The sequence below is a fragment of the Haematobia irritans genome, chromosome 3, assembly GCF_050003625.1.
Source record: "Haematobia irritans isolate KBUSLIRL chromosome 3, ASM5000362v1, whole genome shotgun sequence".
Lineage (NCBI taxonomy): Eukaryota > Metazoa > Arthropoda > Insecta > Diptera > Muscidae > Haematobia > Haematobia irritans.
This window is the reverse complement of record NC_134399.1, coordinates 58365568-58385273: the sequence shown is the minus strand read 5'-3', so window position 1 is coordinate 58385273 and position 19706 is coordinate 58365568. Positions and strand designations below refer to the sequence as shown.

Sequence of the window (19706 nt, the reverse complement as noted above, 5' to 3'; positions counted from 1 at the left end):
AGTTATTCCGGACGACAGCGCTCGTGTCGAACATATCCCATATATTGTGCACAATATAAGTTAAGTCCAAAGGCATAATCGATACTGCTGCATGTTTATGGGATCGATAATACATTTACAGATTATTTAGTCATCGCCAACAAGTCGTATCGATCCGACACACTGTAAGATTCTTAACAAACACCGACATTCCGTCCGGAATAAATGATAGTCTGTAAAGCGCATTAATTGGGTCCTATAGCAGTAGCTTGGAAATACAGACAACAAATTGTTTAGCATGAACGACCTATGTAGTCATAAAGGTGTATACAATGCGAAAATGTAAGTGTGCTATCTTTCTGCTGTGAGTGAGTTATGAAAAAAGAAGAAATTAAACTAACCCCTCCGCCCCGCAAGTGATTGACCAATATACGCACCTGGGTCAGAGGGACTAATTTTACTGTGCGGGTGCAATTTAGCTCTGATATCAGTCTGCTGTGAGTGCTTCATAAGAATGAATTAATACAGAAAAATATAGTGGAGGTGGACTCGGGACTCGCAACAATTTGATTGCTAGTGTACTATTAGAAAGTTTGCGTATTAAGAAATAAAGTCTGGACGTGACTATACAAACTAATTTGCAGAAAAAATTGTTAATCGGTGAATACATAGCTGGCTGACTGCTGTTACTACTCCAAAAAGAGAGAGGGAGAGAATAAACTAAATTTTCTTCTTGCTTGAGGTGGTGGAGTCGAAAAAGTTCAACGTTAGAGGTGTGAGGTGTGTTAGTCTAACAAAAAGAAAATTAGATTATATTTGTGCGTTTTCGTGCAGGACCATCGTTATTAAAGGAACCATGTCTTCAAATAATCAAACATCTGGAGTACAAGGCAACCAATCGCACAATCCGGTTGGATCCACAAGTGCCGACCAGCAAACGCCCACAGGCGACAGTCCCACACGTAGTAGCTTAGGACCTACTTCTAATACGACGGATCGCGTTGTAGACAATGTGCCATTTCCACCAAGTCATAAACTAACAATGTCCGAAGTGTTTCCAGATCCTAGATCGGGTAAACCAAATCATGAGTTGTTGAAACAACATTTCATTTTAGAGGGTCGCATTGAAGAAGCTCCAGCACTGCGAATAATTCAAGAAGGGGCCGCTTTGTTGCGACAGGAGAAGACCATGATCGATATAGAGGCTCCGGTGACAGTGTGTGGAGACATACACGGCCAGTTCTATGATCTGATGAAGCTCTTCGAGGTAGGCGGTTCTCCTGCCACCACGAAATACCTCTTTTTGGGCGATTATGTAGACCGAGGATACTTCAGCATTGAATGTGTCCTCTATTTATGGTCTCTGAAGATAACGTATCCTAATACACTATTTCTATTGCGTGGCAATCACGAATGTCGTCATCTTACCGAATACTTTACTTTCAAGCAGGAGTGTAAAATAAAGTACTCGGAACGGGTATATGACACGTGTATGGACGCTTTTGATTGTCTACCTTTGGCGGCATTAATGAATCAACAATTCCTGTGCGTACACGGTGGTCTATCCCCAGAAATACATGAATTAGATGACATTCGTAGATTAGATCGCTTTAAAGAACCTCCCGCCTTTGGTCCCATGTGCGATTTGCTTTGGTCGGATCCTCTGGAGGACTTTGGCAATGAAAAGAATGCAGACTTTTATACCCACAACTCGGTACGAGGTTGCTCATATTTTTATAGCTATGCGGCCTGTTGTGATTTTCTTCAAAATAACAACCTTTTGTCAATAATAAGAGCGCACGAGGCTCAAGACGCTGGTTATCGCATGTATAGGAAGAGTCAAACCACCGGCTTCCCCTCACTGATCACAATTTTCTCCGCACCAAATTATTTGGACGTGTACAATAATAAAGCTGCTGTTTTAAAATATGAGAATAATGTCATGAACATACGCCAGTTCAATTGCTCCCCTCATCCGTATTGGCTTCCTAATTTCATGGATGTATTTACTTGGTCTTTGCCGTTTGTTGGTGAGAAGGTGACTGAAATGTTGGTAAACGTATTGAACATTTGCTCCGACGATGAATTGATGACAGAAGAAAGTGAAGAGCCTCTTTCGGATGATGAGGCTGCTCTTCGAAAAGAAGTCATACGCAATAAGATCCGAGCAATTGGCAAAATGGCTCGAGTATTCTCTGTATTACGTGAGGAATCAGAATCTGTATTGCAATTAAAGGGTCTTACACCGACTGGAGCTTTGCCTTTAGGTGCACTCTCTGGCGGAAAGCAGTCACTAAAGAATGCAATGCAGGGTTTCTCCCCCAACCACAAAATCACCTCATTTGCCGAAGCCAAAGGCTTGGATGCTGTAAATGAACGCATGCCTCCTCGCCGTGATCAACCACCTACGCCAACTATTGACGAACAGCAGCATCAAATTCATGGTGGAAATTCTAGTACAGGAACAGGTAGTACTAATAATAATGTCTCCCATAGTGGTAATCATTAGGCCATTAAGCAATAATTAGATACCAAGAAAACAGTACATTTAACGACATACTTAAACACACCAGATATACATTTTCGGGATTGAAAGTAAAACAAAACAGTATCTATAGAAATGCAAGAATTTGCATCTTTCTCTAATATTTCATTTAAAACTTCCTCCAGAAATATACAAGTCCCCAAAATAATATTCATGGATAGTAATCGGCTTTTTATTTTTTACCAATGTCTTCAATTGAACTTTTGTAATACCTATTTGTGATAACATAGATGCAGACCTTAAAATTTAAAATTTGATCGGTGTTTTCCCGATAGCTCTAAGAAGTCAGTCTTGGAATGTTTGCATTGGACTTGTTTTAGGATAGATAAGTTCAGTTTCTAATATCGAATTACCAAGTGGTCAATGTCTGAAGTTAACGAAAACTACTAAATTCTTTTTAATGCTGGACTGTAACCAGTAGTATGATCGCATTGTTTTTATTTATGGGCACGTCCTAGTCAATTTTGCAATATAATATATATTTGGCATTGGTCGTTGAAATGCATAAACGATTGTGAAAAGGTTTAAAATTCGTCATTAGGATACTAATATCAAATTTATCAATTGCTATTAGTTCGAACTTTTAACAGAAACTGTGGTGTATTTAAGAAAATTTGCCTTTTTATCATGTCTCCTTTAGTAGCCAAAGCGATAAACAACTCGTATTTTTGCAGACAATTACAATTACATTTTTTTATTTAAAAATATGTTCTCGGCACCATGATGGCCCATATTTTAAAAAACTCTGGTATATACTTGAAATTTTATTTTCTTGGAACGAATTGTTTCATCTTTCAACTCGTTGTTTCTTTATTGCACAAAAGAAATTCAACGATGTCAAATCAGGTGTTCGGAGAGAGAGGCCAATGAAATCGTTTTAATTTGCTCAATTGCTTAGCCATATATTTTTTCGAAAATGTTTAACCTGATAAAACTAGCCCAGAATGAAATACCAGTTATTTCCATATTTTCCACAGAGCTGGTTTTCTAAAATTTTTATCAATTATTAAGACTATGAGTTTGGCCTCGACTTAAACTTGAATTGAGTTATCTTTAACATTCATCATGGAGGCGATATTCTGCCAACGTTTTGATGGATTGATTTAAGTCTACCACACTCGTTCCACAGTCTAACATATTCTTCAGCTATCCTATTTGTGACATATGCTGTTAGATTATGGAGAGAGTAAATGATTAGAAATGGTTAACATGGAAATGACGAAATGAAACAATTCATTTACCAAGGAGAATAATCGCATATACACGGACAATGCCAAACGATATGTCACAAACTCAATGAATTGGGTTCCTGGAAACACAAAAGTTTTTCGAAACCATCCTGTCACATTTTTATTTCAGTGATAAGACAACTCCTTATTGCATACGATTTCTAAGGAGGTTTTACATACTGTAGGTTATATAAATGTTTAATTTGCATCTACATCAACTAAGCAAATGACAGTTTCATTGATCTTATCCTTTCAGTTGCGGTTAATACACAAAATGCGTCGCACTTAAAAATTTTATAAATTATATGAGAAAAACTGTCATTATGAGAAATTATCTGACGTCGATATACGTGCCCTTTTAGCTTGTGTGTATTAGTACACGACAAAGAGAAATAGGAATATAAAAGTTCAAGTGGAAGGCCACTCTCCGACTATCAGACACAGAGGTGAATTCTTATTAGCCATATGTTAACTCCTTCATGAGCATTATCGGTTCAAAAACTTTTGAGTAATTGCGTCTTAATTGTCATATTCGAAAATGTAAAATAATCTTAATGGGGTTAACCCCGACATCATGAAACTCTGCTCGAGATTGGTGAGCCACACACACATGTCAGGAATCAAAAATAAGTTTTTACTTCTTTGCTATTACGTTCGGCAGGTCCCTACAAAAATTGTTGACTATCCACTTTAAAAGCTTGTCATTGGCATTCCATTCAATTAAACGGTATTTAAAATATTCCTTAAAGTTGATTCCAATATTTCTTGTATTAAAAGCGAATAAAGAATTGAATAAAGTGCAATAGTTCCCATTTTCCTATTATATTTGATTTCATCGCTAAATGTAGTATAAAAATCCCTTGAGTAATAAATAAAAACATGCACATCCGAAATCCTAATACCCACATATACGTCAAACGGATATATAAATATACAAACGGTAAATTGTTTTTATTTTTTCTCCTTTTACAACTTATTAAAATGAAATTATTTTTCGTTCTAAACGAATCTATCATGCATTTGCTTTACTCTCAAATTGTTAAACAATTCTTTATACTATAACAACTATACATTATTATAATTATCTTTATTATCATTACTATTATTATATGTGTGATGAATTAATTAATTACTAATATTATTACAATTCAATGATATATAGTATGTCCGTACCTTTGTGTACAATCTACTCTATATCCGGTTTATATAGATATAAATAAATATAATGTATGTGTATTTTGGTAGATTATTGTGTTCCTTACAAAACCAGAAATAAAACTAAAAAAAACAAAACAATGAGACAACAATTTATTAAAAATTATATATATATTCTAATACATGAGAAAAAGGAAATCAAATAAAAATATCTAATTTTTTCTACTCTCCTGTATAGTGTTGTATTATATATTAAGTTTATTATAAATATTTGTACCTAAAGACTTTTTAGTTGAACATATTATCAACCAAATTGTCAAAATTGTTTTTCTTTTTTTTTCAATATTTTATATAGTAATGAGCATTTATAATTGTTAATGTTTTGAGAGAAATAAGAAATAAGAGAACTTACAGTTTCCATTAAGGCATACAATTTCAATAAATCAGGCGGAATATTCCAGAAAGATGAAATTAATATTCATTATTTTTTTAGTTGAGAAAATCATACAAAAAGATTGGATTTTCAATTAATACTTGTACGATGTCGAGAGACAGATTCGTTTTTACCTTCTAATGAGTTTTTGATATAACATACATTTGTTATAAAGGAGATTCTTTTTTATCAATAAAATAGCTGATCGGATCAAAATTTTGTTAAGTAGCTTGGATATGCTTTCCATTTTGATTTTATTGTATCGAAGGTAATTCAGGCTTACTTAGACACATAAAATATTTATAAAAAATTCCTTTACTGTCGTTGAATTAATCTGATAAATATATAATTCTGCTTGGCTGAAATTGACAATTTATTCAGTTGTCCACAGTAATAATCAAAGCAGATGTCGTTGTACTTTAACCTGGCTATCTGAAAAATCTCCTATCACACAACTAGCCGTTATCAAAGATATCGTTAGCTATAACACATATATCGAGAACTTAAATAGATTTCTTTTGCAACCATGGTCGGACTTTAATTTCCATCTTGGCGAAATTAATTTACATGTTCCTACGATTGCTAACTCATTTGCTGACGATGACCAAAATAGTCATCTAAGATTATTGCGTGTAAAACTTTGCAATGGTAAGACAATTTATGCACGATGCTTTGTTCCAAATATTTTGTAAAGGTAACAAAAACTTATTCTGGGCATAACTAAAACTTCGTTTGGATTCATTTGCGCTGAAATTTTAGCATCGTGTTTCCCAAGAGTCTATGTTCGCGAATCATTGTTATATAAGCTTCCTGTCAAAGATCGGATTCGCCACAATATTGCCCGCTTCAAAGGTCATTCGCCAACCTGAAGGCATTCCTACACAGTATGAACTAACATAGATTTCCAATATAACATAGATTTCCAGCCTCATCTGCTTTGCGATTCCCTACGCAGAAAAAAATTTCACGAACATTTTTCTAATTTAAATTTTAATTGAGTTTAAAAAAAATATTCAATTAAAAATGTAATTGATTCAAAAACAATCAATCACAAAAATGAATAGTATCAATTAATTTTTTAATTGACTTTCAATTAATTTTTTTAATTGATACTATCATTACTGTGATTGAAGTCATTTCTATTAAAAAACTAATTGGATCAATTAATTTTGTGATTGAATCAAATTTGTGTACGTTGAAGATTAATTTCCCTTCAGAATTACACTCATAGAAAAAAACTCGAAAAAATCATTGGTCTGCCGAAACATTTTTATAGACTTCAAATTATTACCTAACATATTTTCAAGAACCAAAATTGAATTTCTAATTATTCTTTGCATACAAAGGGTACTGGACTCAATCCCAGTTTTGAGCGAGCACCAATAACTATTTCAGCGGTGGTAATGCAGCGTTTCAAATATTTTCAAGGCGGTTTCACCGAAATGTGCGACGAAGTTTGGTCCCGTCAATTTAAAGAGGTCTCTTGTCATTGAGCTAAACATAGAATACAGCAACACTCATTGAAAAGAGAGATTAAACGCTTGTTCCATTGTCTTGATTTTCTCAACTTATCACAATAATACCAATGAAATTCTTTTTTGTAATTTAACCGCCTTTTAATTAGTCATGCAATATTGAAAAAAGATCGAAATAAATAAAACAACTAAACAGACACTCAAATCAAAATATTATATAAAAGTGTTTCATATTTTAATAGTCCATCACAACTTCAGCAAAAAACATACATAATAAGAAATGGTATGTATTAACAACCAAGAATGAACTATGAAAGAATGAAAAGAAAAAGGCATACTTTTTAAAGCAATTCAAAATACAAATAAATATAAAACGAAAACTATATAATTACAATATACAACATTTACATATACATACAAAAGATTTTACTTAAATTTCATTGAATTCTATATAAAACTACAAATATATATATACATACGATATAAAAACAAAATTGTATTAAGAACTACAAAATATATAAGGAGGAATACAAAAAGATTTAAGAAACCATTGTAATTGAGATTATGTTATCATTGCACGCTGTTTTTTAGATATGACATCAAACAAAACAAACATATATGCCTTATAACAAATATAAATTTCAATTTTTACAATATTATGATGTGTTGTTAAGGATTTTCTTCAAAATTGTATTTTTTAAGTAGAATTATATACGAAAATTAATAAATATTTGTAAAATCGGTAAGATTTATTTTCTTTTTGATTAAATTCATTGTTTGTTAAACATGTTTGGCTGTTTTAGAAGGATTTGTTGTTAAGACATTCATTAACTATAGTCCCTCCATGAAAATGAAGCCAAACTATTGCAATCTTTTATACGTTTTATTAATTTTACTATGCAATATTTTGGAAAAGTTATATAAAAATGCCATGTAGCACATTATTTTTATTGTATTTTTTAAAAATAGATCTTGCATATAATAATTAGCCCCTGACTTAACATACGCACTTCTAAAACAGTCATTTCCTTGTTACTTGGATACTATATACATACATATATTTTATATAAGGGTTTAAGTGTCATATAGTTAATTAGTTTAGTTATAATTTTATTTAACTAAGTCAATATTTTTAAAGCAGAAATATATATAAAAACTAATCTTACTCTTAATAAGTCTTGCGAAAACGTAAATAAATGAAAGTAAACAAAACGAAACAAAAACAATGTTGAAAGTAATTGAAACAACTCGCTCTAGGTTTTAAAGCACGACCTTCTAATATCAACAAAGATATATACATACATACATACACACAAATATATATTGGCAAACAGAGATCTGAAAAAATCGACAGAAATGATATTGATTAATTTCGATAATGTATTTGAAGAGAAAAGTAGATATGATAGCTACAAAAGCAAAAACAATATATTGATAAAACACAATCTCGAAATTCATTGAATAACATCAAATCATATTATGAAAATTTAAAATCCGAAAAATACAAACTTTTTCCAATCAAACTAGTGCGATAAGAAAATGTAATAAAATTTTATGAATTACTTAAAGTACATATATGGTAAGAATTGCTAAAAAACAGACGAACCTAAGCCATATTAAAAACTTTCAAGTTCTTTAACGTAAATGCTTTAAATCAAATTTTTGAAGGAGATCGAAAAAGAGTTGAAAATAAAAATTGATAAATATTAAGATATAAATATTATATTTCAATAAAAATCGAAAATATCAATTCGAAAAATACAATATAAATTGAATGATTAATAAATAGGAAAATTACGGCATTTCGTTTTTAAAGCTGTGAAAATGGAAGTGTTAAGTTTGTTAGAATCGTTTGATGTGGAAGGTTGGTATATATATTGAGAGTATTTGTTTACGTAAAAAAATGTCTAAAATTTTAGGCTAGACGTTTTGTCATATTTTTGAAAAATCCCAGGTAGTATTTATTATTTTTCACTATAATAGTATTCAAATAACATTCTAGACACTTTTCGAAACCTCGTTCTTATGGTCATTCACAATGGACCGTTGTGCCACTTTAATTACGTTTCTGTGCACTGTACATTTTATACATAATACAGTTATGATTACAGATATTATCGGTGTTTTAACAAATATTCGAGTTTTCCAGTCGAATACTACATTCGTGTCATAATATTCACAGCGTGCAATTGTTCCGCCTAAAAGTATGCAAACAAAATGTTCTATTTCAGATAAACCGGGTTAATCTTTATATCAAATTTCAAGGAATGTTTTTAACTAAAATGGAAGAAAGTGTTAAGTTTTTGGTGGTTGCCTATCCACAAGATCGTGATTTGGATGGCTACTGCGATAGCACGCCAGGAGGACTGCTTAGACAACATGTAGTTGTGTAGTTGTGTCTATGCACTGGGATGATCTTTGTTTCCGCATGAAGATGATCCAGGGGTGTACAGCGCAGCCAACCCGTCGCAGTTCTAAGGGCAGCATTCTGACAGGCCTATACCCTGCCAACATTTTTTGAATTTGACGGCGCTTCTTAGAATTCCCACCACGTCGAAAACAGTCGTATACGATATCCAAAACTCCTCGCAAAATTGCCGTCACTATTGAGAAGTTGTATCACGCCAAGTTACTACAAAAAAGTATCGCATGAGTGCAATTATTAGGTGTCTTTTTTAGACAAATTTAGAACGACGCCAATAAGAGCCCCTTCAAACTATGAGAAAAAATGCATTTTAAGATAGTTGTAAAAGAAACATTGTAGTCAAGTAAAACACTATTGTTTAGATGTTTATTAATTTGAGTAAACATATAAATTCTTATAAATATAACATTTATACGACTATCACATTTAACATAATTTTTTCCATTTATAAAAGAAGGATGTTGAATTACAAGAAGAAAGTTACATGTTGCAGCGTCTATCAATCAGTGTGTTTATTCTAGATGAGGGCAGCGTGTCTGGAAAAATATCTTAAATACTATCTCTTTATTCCATTTGGAAAATTGCTCGCCACTACCTTTCACAATTTTAAGCGTAATAACTATGTTTTCAGTACTTAATTTTCGTTTTTTATTTAAATAAATTATAATAAGCTAATTGCGCTTGACGTTTCACAAAATATAAAATGACTCTTGTAACGATAGTGCCCTGCCAACATTTTTTGAATTTGGGGGCGCTTCTGAGAATCCCCAGTACGTCGAAAACAATCATATACGATATCAAAAACTCGTCGGAAAAGCGCCGTCACTATTGAGAAGTTGTACCACGCCAAGTTACTACAAAAAGGTTTCGCATGAGTGCAATTATTAGGTGCCTTTATAGATCAATTTAGAACGACGCCAATAAGAGACCCTCCAAACAATCAGAAAAAGCACATTTTAAGATAGTGGTAAAAGAATCATTGTGGTCGAGTAAAACACGTTTGTTTAGATATTTATTTATTTGATTAATCATTTACAAATTCTTAAAAATATAACATTTATACCACTATCACATCACATTTAACATATTTTTTTGCATTAATGATGATGTAGAGTTACAAGTAGCGAGTTACATGTTGCAGCGTCTATCAGCCAGTGTTTTTATTCGATGGAGGCGCGTGTCTGTAAAATATTTGAAAAACAATCACTTTATTCCATTTGGAAAATCAAAAATTGTTCACCAATATACCTTTCACAATTTTAAGCGTAAAATCTATGTTTTCAGAACTTTATTTTCGTTTTTATTTAAATAAAATATAACAAGCTGGTTGCGCTTGGCGTTTCACAAAAAATAAAATGGCTTTTGTAAAAGTAGTGATGGCAAAATACATGTATGAAGTACATTTTGTACTTTATGATATGCTGCCCCCCATCACAGTAGGATGGTTGTAGTGACATTTACGAGTCTGTGGTAGCGATGAAGATGAAATGGAACTTTGAAATGCTGGCAGGGTGATGGCAAAATACTTTCATGTACATTTTGGTACCCTTCCCCATCAAATTTAGCGATTGTTGTAGTGTCACTTTCGAGTCTGTGGTAGCTATGAGGATGAAATGGAACTTTGAAATGCTGGCAGGGTATATGTTATTCCACTGCGTGTCGTTTGATTAAATTGTGTATGCACTGACCGGCCAATTGCCTTATACGTAGTCAACAAGGTTTCTTTGTCCGCAACTCAAGTCAATCGACTTGAGGACTTTGTTCCTTACTACAAATTGCAGTGACATGGGTAGACGACTTAAAAAAGGCTGTCGAATCTTGGGGTCATTTACGGTCGGAATTATTTCGCCATCGACTATACATTCAACTGCCTGCGTACTTCCACCGTCCATGAAGTGAATAGTGCCGTTGAGGTTTTGGTGGCAGATATCCTCAAATTTCTAGCAGTGAAATAACTGGTAAGATTAACAATTTAGTCGTTTATTCGATCGAATCATCCGCCTGAACAGTGCCGGAGATATCACCTCACCTTGGGGAACAATCGAGTAGTCTGGTCAGGTACTCGACTCCCAGTGTTCCCAGATGCTTTGGCATTATCATAGAAATTCCGTCGGTGCTCAGCGCCTTGGATGATTTCGCGCTGTTGATGACATTGGTAACTTTAGCAATGGTAAATTGTAGTATATCGTCGGCTCGGAGACCACGAATGCGACGAGTGGCTCTCCTTTTCGCCCTATCACTCTCGGAATGCGCGACAAAATGTCGAGATATCTGGCGCATCTCTTCGGGTCAGTCACGCCGCCTAAAGCGACCGAAATCCCATCATCTGAGGGCTCTCAGTGTTGACCACAACTTACCTGTGGTGCCTAGGTTACATTGCTTCAGGGGCTCTAACCCCGTGTTCCGCTTGTGCTCGTCGACTGTCTTATTAATTTCTAGATTCAGTTCCCTGATTCTAGGATCATCAGGATTAGCACGACGGCGCTCATCACTCTCGTCTGCGAGTCCCGCCGCTTCTGCTGGGAAGTTGGGCCTCACCTACCAGCGGGTATGAAGCCCCGGAGCTCCCTCTGAGTAACATAATCGTGGGAGGGGCGGGAGCTCACTGAAGTGGTGATCTTTATATTTTCTGAAGCCTTCCCAGTTGGCTTTATTTTGGTTGATGTCCGTCCGGCTTTCAGAGATTATGAAATCTTTGTATAACATTTATACGACTAAAATCCCATTGAACATAATATTTTACATTAAAGGTGAGTATTAAGTTCGAGTTTAGCCGCTAAAATCGCTAAAGTGAAAATTATACATATTTGTTGCAAATTTCATTATAACTTGATGGGGAAAAGCCCAAAGTTTGTATTCCTTAAAATGGATTATTAAAGAAAAGTAATCGTGAAAAAATGACGTTTTTAGCGGCTAAACTCGAACTTAATACTCAACTTAATAAAGAAATTTTGTTGAGTTAAGGTGAGTATTAAGTTCGAGTTTAGCCGCTAATTTTCACTAAAGGTGAGTATTAAGTTCGAGTTTAGCCGCTAATTTTCACTAAAGTGAAAACTAAAGCAGTAAAAAAGTTATAAAATTATACATATTTGTTGCAGATTGCATTATAACTTGATGGGGAATATCCCAAAGCAAATTTTCACAAAGTTTGTATTTCTTAAAATGGATTATTAAAGAAAAGTAATCGTGAAAAATGACGATTTTAGCGTCTATCTAGGCGGCATGTCTGGAAAAATATCGCTTTATTATGCGCCGTCCAGTGCTCTTGTTTTCTTCGTAATCTTAATATTTGGAACTGCCACACATCGTTTGACACCGATGGATCGTCTATCTAGTATAGAGTCTATGGGGTAAAAGTGGAAATTTGTAATAAATAAAATTATCGGGTGCTCGAACGGAGCTAATATTTGCAAACATAACAACCAAGCGTAAAGTGTGACCTCCCCATAAAGCAAATACTTTAAAATGCTAAGGACGGCAACGCTAATCTTAATGTAAACATTCACACGTGCTAGTTGTGCATTGATTTGATTAATAATCAGAAGAATTAACGGGGCCAATTTAGAAGGAGAATATCAGTTTTGTAATGAATACCAATATTGAAATCATTATTGGCACATACGAGGAGTTTTTACTTGGCTACAAAGTCGAAATAAAGGTAGGACCATTTACAAATATAAAGGAATCTAACTTATACTGGAATTAATCGCTTTTTCGAAGAATGACAAACCCTCTTTAGTTCAGTCATTTGCGGACAGATCTCATTCTGGTTCAATAAGATGTGTTGCTGTCAAAGACCAATGGATTGCGACGGGAGCAACAGATGATCGTATATTTATTTACGATATGAGTACGCGAAAACAAGCCCAAGTATTATATAGAAAACGTTATTTTACTGTAATTTTGATAACGAAACTCAATATTTCCAAATATTTCGTACCCAGATTTTACTGTCTCATGACGGTACCATCAATTCGTTGGCTTTTACACCAGACGGAACCCATTTACTATCTGCCGCAGATGATGGTCGTCTTATAGCAACACGCTTAAAAACTTGGTTTACTGATGCAACATGGAAAAAAGCTCATAGCGGTTCACCTGTTACACATGTTAGCTGTCATCCTAGTGGTAAACTGGCTCTTTCATTGGGTTCGGATTTAGTCTTAAGGACATGGAATTTAGTAAAAGGACGTGTTGCATATAAAACAAATCTAAAAAGTCGTAATACACTGGGTTCATTACCAGACTGTCTTACTTGGTCCCCGACTGGTGATTACTTCACATTAAGTGGTCAACGAGTTGTTGAGTTTTGGTCAATAAAAACAGCCGATGTTGTGCGGACACAGAAAACAAAGTCAAAACCAATATGCATATGTTGGATATCAGACAATGCCTGCTTAGTTGGACAAGAAGATGGTAATATTTTATGGCTTACAGTGGACAGTGAAAGTGACAAGGTGGGTTATTTTCTATTTCTACAAATGTTTATTTCGGAAAAATTTATATTTCATTCCTAGGATAATGAAATTGCTGCACATAATTGCCGAGTAAAAGTTATGAAAGTTTTTAAAAACACCTTAGTAACATCTGGGAGGTGAGATTAGTTATAAATGATGCTAATTATTCTATTTAATTTAATATATCAACAACTTCTAGTTCTGGAGAAATAAAACTTTGGCAAATTCTTGAAAATAAATGTAAAATAAAGGAAATCGCATCAACCAATATTGGCTGTCGTCCTACATGCATGAGTTTACTGGATTTGGAACAATTTGGGAAAGATTATGTAATCAGCAGCACAATTGAAGAAGTAAAGGATATTAAATCAGCTTCCACATCGAAACCTAAACAACCTCCCCGAGGTGTCGTCACAATAGAATATGACGATGATGAAGATGATACACAAAACAACGGTAGTAGTGAAGAAGGGAACAGTGACAGTGACAGTGACAACGAGGAAGACAATTTGTCGCAGGAAAGTGATGAGAACAGCGATGAGAACGAAGCCAATGATCCCGCAAGTGATTCTGAAACAAGTGACAGCGAAGAAGATGAACAAAACATTGAACCTGTAGTGCGACTACCCAAATCACGCAAACATAAATTACAATTGATGAAAATTAAAGAAAATGCGAACAAAAAACAAAAGGTGGACAAAGTAGAAAAAAATATTGAAAAGCAGCATCAAGGTCCACAAAAGAAGAAAAACAATAAACAAAAAAGTAAAAAATAAAAAAATGGTTTAATTTTCATTTTTTTTAAAGCTTTAGTTTTAAAATTAGAAACAATAAAATTGAATGGAAAAGTTAATGGTATTACTATTAAAAGTAATATTAATATATACAATTAATAATAAATGCATGCATCTTCGTATTTATTTAAAACTTGTTGCATTTATTTCAACCCAAATAAAAAACAGGGCAATGCTTTTTCATAAATTCAAGTTGAGTTGAAATCGGCTTACACTCAGCACATTCTGAAATTATTTTCGAATGGCCAACACTGGAAATGTTTGCGCTTCATTTAATAACTCTTCAGAACATAAAAATAGATACACTATTAAATCAAAATATTTTTACGGCTATTTTCATGTAGCTCCATTCGTCTTGAACGGTCAGTTAATGAAAAAAAGTTATTTTCGATGTCGCTTAATTTTAGCTGAAGTTTTCTAGCAGTTAAGTTCTTAACTGACGTGTGTGTCTGTAGGCTCGTTGTACGTGTTAAAACTTGGTTAGCTAACCATACTTCTAACTCGAGATATAATTTGTTTTTAGTGAAAAAAAGAGCCAAAAACTAAAAATAACGGGATATCTCAAAAACTGTCACCTCTCATCATATGTACATTTTCAGTGTAAACTAGTGTTATTATTCCAGCTTTATGGACAAAGACGATTAAGGAACTTTATCGATAGAGTCATTAAAAGTCTATAAAATTAAATCGGAATATTTAAAAATTAGTTTAAAGTGATTGAGAAGTATATGAGAATATTTGGATGTCCCATCAAAATTTCACATCTTTTGAATTTTTGTCAGAATCGTATACGATGAAATTTTGAGCTGTGATACTATTTCAAAAGATATAATCAATCCTATCCAAGTATTAAAAATATTTCATAATTATGTAATTGTCTCCATATATTTCATATCTATATTTTTGCTTTTTTAATTTAATTACTTCATAGAAGACTAAAACATAGTACTTGTGTATAATGGGTTAGGGTTTTCACTAAATGTCCGATTATATGTTGGCACTCAAATGAAAGATATTGAGATGACGAATAATTGTGTACAATTGGATGTGTGATATGTTAAGTGGTTCAAAAAATATAATCGGACATTTCTAACTCGAGATATAATTTGTTTAGTGAAAAAAGTGGGAAAAACTAAAAATAACGGGATATCTCAAAAACTGTTCCATATAATTTTTTTTCGAATTCAGCAGATCAAAATACATCTCATCAAAATTATTTTGTACACTACACTCATAGAAAAAAGTCTGCTAAAAACAGCAGTCGATGTCTGCTGTTATATTTTTGCCAAAATAAAACATGTTTTAGTGTAATCTAGCTTCAAAAATAGTAGGTAATGTTTGCTATTTCAGCAAACAGTGACTGCTCTTCCTTTTCTGCTGGTTTAGCAGACTTTTCTGCTGTCCCTACTAACAAATTTCTTTGGGTGTAGTGCAATTAATTATAAATTAGATTTCGTTAACAGTTTAGTAGTTCCAAAACAATTGGCAAAATATTAGATAATGTGTTGAATACAAGCAATTTGCAAGCCCAACTGAATTTATTTCCTGAAAATGAAATGATGTTGCGTTTGAAAAATGTTCGCCCTTGTGCTTATTGGGTTATTGTATTGGAAATTTACAGTTACATTATGTGAAACATTTTTAAATCTTGATTCAGCAACTACACCGCATCAATCATCGTACCTCGGTAAGAGGGACGGTGGTGTGGGTGAACAGGAGCAGTAAAAAGTGACAGGAAGCATGCAAGAAGAAGAATGCGTCCCCGTATATTGAAATCAGTTGGGATTGGATTAATGCACATAAGGTATTAGTGTACTACGGAAGTATAGTATTCGACTGGCAAAAGATAGTTCTACATTCTTTTCTGTGGAGAAGATGACAATGAATATGTTCACCAATTATTCACTATGGATTTTATTGGTTTTAGTGCTTCCTATTATCTCATTAGGCAGTGAGATGGAAGCTAATCAATCGATAACCCCAAATAAATTTAAAGGTATTTATCTAGCAGCTTTTCGTCACTTTGTCTTGTAAACATATAAATGTCGGCTTATAGCTAATTTAGCACAAGTTGTCGATTTCGTTCAATTTTTGGCCCTATGTCCTGGCCAAAAATTGAACGAAACTTAAAAAATTAAAAAATAACATGCGCTGCTTAAACGCCGTTTATGGGGGAAATCGAAGCCCCGCCACGCGCATAACTTGGGATCGGTTTAGCCAAAAATTTAAAATTACCAATTTTCAATTCCAATAAAATTTTTATTTTTAATTTTGTCTGTAAAATGCCTGCAAAAATTAAAAAAAGAAGAATTCTAACAACTTGTGATGAAGTAAATTTGTTCCTGCATGACTCTCGATGATCAAGTTTATTTATTTTTTTAGTGCATTTTATGGAAGCCAATTCTACTTACAATATCAAACCTACAAAACGTGGATTTTTCGAAAAACATTTGAATACCTTTTGTTATGGTGGAGAACCAAAGACGCTGGCTCGTCTTTTGGAAACAATTGAGTTCGTTTTAGAAATCGAAGGCGACGATTATACCCAGTACGATGGCACTACACCTCAAGAAGTTGAAGAACACTACCACGATCACAGGTCCTTGTTCAATTTTAACTTGTTTAATCAGAAACGTTCGCGCCTTTCACTTTCCCCCTTTGGACAACAATGCATTGGTATAGAATCGGCGGCAGTACAGAACTACAGAGTTCATTTGCTGCAGCAGAGATTCGATTATGTCCGATCGATAATGCTATTGTGTGGATTTATGATTTTTATGTTTGCTGGCATCTTGAGTACAAACTCGATATTTTTCTATATTACTGGAATAGTTTTTGGTATTTGCTCCTCGTTTCTATTCCTCATATGGCTATCGGGGAAATTAATGCCGAGGTCTGTAGGAGTTTTAAATTTAAAATATTTACTTCCAATTACATTCATTACAATTTCAGGCGTGCCATGATGTATGGAGTTTTGATTGGTGGCTGGACAGTTGGTATTTATGTCATACGTATGTTGTGGGACAACTTGCAAATGATAATGATGACATATCGTAACTATGTATGCTGGTACATTATAATTACTGGTCTAATATCATTTTTATTGTGTTATCGTTGGGGTCCGCCAAAGAATAGGAGATCGAAAAATATCATCAAGTGGTTATTGCAATTAATGTCTTTGGCATTAATTTATTTTTCCAGCAACTTTAAGGAAGCCATAGTATCAGTATGCATTTTAACAATTATTTTGTATTATTTCCCACGAGTTCTGAATGGTATAATGCGTTTTCGAGGCAAGAAAATGTCAACGAAAACCATTAAAAAAGACAGGCGAGAATTCAATGCACAGATGAAAAAAGACCTTAGAGATGAATGCAATGAATGGAAGCTAAATAGCCCTCTACAAAAAGAGTGGAAGGTAAATGAGAAAATATTTGTTTTAATATAACCCGTTTAAACCCTTTCCCATACTTGCAGATCAAATCCAAGCCACGTTCAAGCATTAATAGTTTACAGCGAACATTTTCTGGTTCTCGAAACAAGATGCAAAATGACGATGCTAGCCAATTTGATGATTCCAACCATAATATCTATGAAAACCAAACTGATTCTGATAGCAGTTCCAATGAAATTAATGCGTCCAAACAAAAATTGTATCCCCTACCGGACGGTTCATTTTTGCTTAGCGAAAAACGCCCTGTTATTTTAACTCCTCAACAAGTTACCCCAATTTATCATCGTTCAACTCCTGTAGTCGGTATAGAAACTGATATTGATGGCGACAGTACTGATTGCACTCCTATGTCACATCAAAATAAGCTTATTCCAGCCCAATCACGCCGTCTTACTGCGGCCTCCTCTACCTCTGAATTATTTGTCAAGTGTCGTCGTAGTACATCATCGCCGTCTCCTTTTCAACGTTCGAGTAGTGTTCAACGCAGTGTCCCTTCCAGAGCCTCCATGATGGTTTCGTCGGCTAAAAGCACTCACTCTAGCAATCCAAAAATAAAAATTCAAAAAACAGAAAGCGATGGAAGTGAAAGCCAGTAATATGAAATTTTATTTAATTTTAAACTTTAAAAAATGTTAATAAAATAATAAAAGCCATCGTCAATTTTTATTCAGATACTCTCATTATTATTTCCTACCAACAATACAAGAATGATAAATGGGAACTTCTGTCATATCAGAGATGAGGGACCTCCGAAGGAGCACTTATACATAAGTACAACTTACCTTTCCCGCCTTGATACTTGCATCGGAACTTTGGTCTTACATTGAAGAACTTCTCCGCCATCTTCAAATTACTTTTTAGTTGGAGCCTGTTCATTCGATGACATGTCCTATAAGCCCATACACCTTGTAGTTCAATTCCCCATGAGGGAAATGTTTAACCTCAATCTACAATCAATTTCATCCTCCACCAAAACACTTACCATTTATCCTGCTACTATTTGTGATAAAATTCGGCTGCATTTGAAATGCAAAGCAAACGAATCAAACAGAAACAATGAAAAAAATTGTATTGGACACGAATAAATTCGATTTCCTTGTTCTACAAACGAGATGTTGCAACTCGTTCATTCAACAAATTCTAAACGTAAACGCAGAAAGTAGCTGACGGCAACATCGGCCAATTCGGGGTCTTTCGCCGCATTAAACAAAACAAACTACATATAATGATACAGTTTTTGAGAAGACACATTTCGAATTGAAATGATGTTGGCCTTAATAAGACCCGCCAATTTAAATGTTAGAAAATTATTAAAGATTTTATTCAGAGTGTCCTAATTATTTGTGCATAGTTGACTGCTTCGCGAGTCAGGAGACTACTCCTTAAACAAAGTTTGCACCAGAGAACTGCAACCGGTGGCATTTTTTCGTATTGCAATCTTACCCACAAAATGTCGGTGTCAGTGAGTAATGCACTTTACAGTTATTCCGGACGACAGTGCTCGTGTCGAATATATCTCATATATTGTGCACATTATAAGTGAAGTCCGAAGGCATAATCGATTCTGCTGCATGTTTATGGGATCGATAACATATTTGCCGATTATTTAGTCATCGCCGACACGTCGTATCGATCCGACACACTGTAAGATTCGTTACAAACACCGACATACCGTCCGGAATAACTGATAGTCAATTCAATTCAATTCTTCTTTATTGAGTCTTCTTCTTTTTGTGGTACAATGGATAATGAGCGAATGT

The 19706-nt window shown here is 34.0% G+C and overlaps 3 protein-coding genes across 5 annotated transcripts; all 3 read left to right on the top strand.

The window, feature by feature from the left end:
* The first annotated feature begins 445 nt into the window (after positions 1–445).
* On the top strand, positions 446–5383 carry LOC142232341 (serine/threonine-protein phosphatase 2B catalytic subunit 2-like). Of its 2 annotated transcripts, none has more exons than XM_075303096.1 (2): positions 446–752; positions 814–5383. In XM_075303096.1, the coding sequence occupies exon 2, from the start codon at positions 836–838 to the stop codon at positions 2486–2488; it is 1653 nt and encodes a 550-aa protein (XP_075159211.1). In that variant the 5' UTR covers positions 446–752; positions 814–835; the 3' UTR covers positions 2489–5383. The 2 variants fall into 2 exon arrangements, with proteins under 2 accessions (XP_075159211.1, XP_075159210.1); XM_075303095.1 differs by having other exon boundaries at positions 446–759.
* A 7356-nt stretch (positions 5384–12739) lies between these two features.
* On the top strand, positions 12740–14625 carry LOC142229905 (p21-activated protein kinase-interacting protein 1-like). Its single transcript, XM_075300494.1, has 5 exons — positions 12740–12899; positions 12962–13111; positions 13186–13698; positions 13759–13835; positions 13898–14625. The coding sequence occupies exons 1-5, from the start codon at positions 12828–12830 to the stop codon at positions 14472–14474; spliced, it is 1389 nt and encodes a 462-aa protein (XP_075156609.1). The 5' UTR covers positions 12740–12827; the 3' UTR covers positions 14475–14625.
* Positions 14626–16190: 1565 nt separating this feature from the next.
* Positions 16191–18612, top strand: LOC142227921 (nuclear envelope integral membrane protein-like). Of its 2 annotated transcripts, none has more exons than XM_075298145.1 (4): positions 16191–16488; positions 16875–17385; positions 17445–17910; positions 17970–18612. In XM_075298145.1, exons 1-4 carry the CDS (start codon positions 16368–16370, stop codon positions 18540–18542), a joined length of 1671 nt encoding a protein of 556 aa, XP_075154260.1. In that variant the 5' UTR covers positions 16191–16367; the 3' UTR covers positions 18543–18612. The 2 variants fall into 2 exon arrangements, with proteins under 2 accessions (XP_075154260.1, XP_075154261.1); XM_075298146.1 differs by having other exon boundaries at positions 16192–16296.
* Positions 18613–19706: the final 1094 nt, after the last annotated feature.

Coding starts and splice junctions, on each gene's coding strand:
- LOC142229905 (XM_075300494.1), top strand. CDS start 12,828: ATGAATACCAATATTGAAATCATTATTGGCACATACGAGGAGTTTTTA. Junction 12,900..12,961: donor GCTACAAAGTCGAAATAAAG/GTAGGACCATTT, acceptor GCTTTTTCGAAG/AATGACAAACCCTCTTTAGT. Junction 13,836..13,897: donor ACCTTAGTAACATCTGGGAG/GTGAGATTAGTT, acceptor AACAACTTCTAG/TTCTGGAGAAATAAAACTTT.
- LOC142232341 (XM_075303096.1), top strand. CDS start 836: ATGTCTTCAAATAATCAAACATCTGGAGTACAAGGCAACCAATCGCAC.
- LOC142227921 (XM_075298145.1), top strand. CDS start 16,368: ATGACAATGAATATGTTCACCAATTATTCACTATGGATTTTATTGGTT. Junction 16,489..16,874: donor AACCCCAAATAAATTTAAAG/GTATTTATCTAG, acceptor TTATTTTTTTAG/TGCATTTTATGGAAGCCAAT. Junction 17,386..17,444: donor TCGGGGAAATTAATGCCGAG/GTCTGTAGGAGT, acceptor TTACAATTTCAG/GCGTGCCATGATGTATGGAG.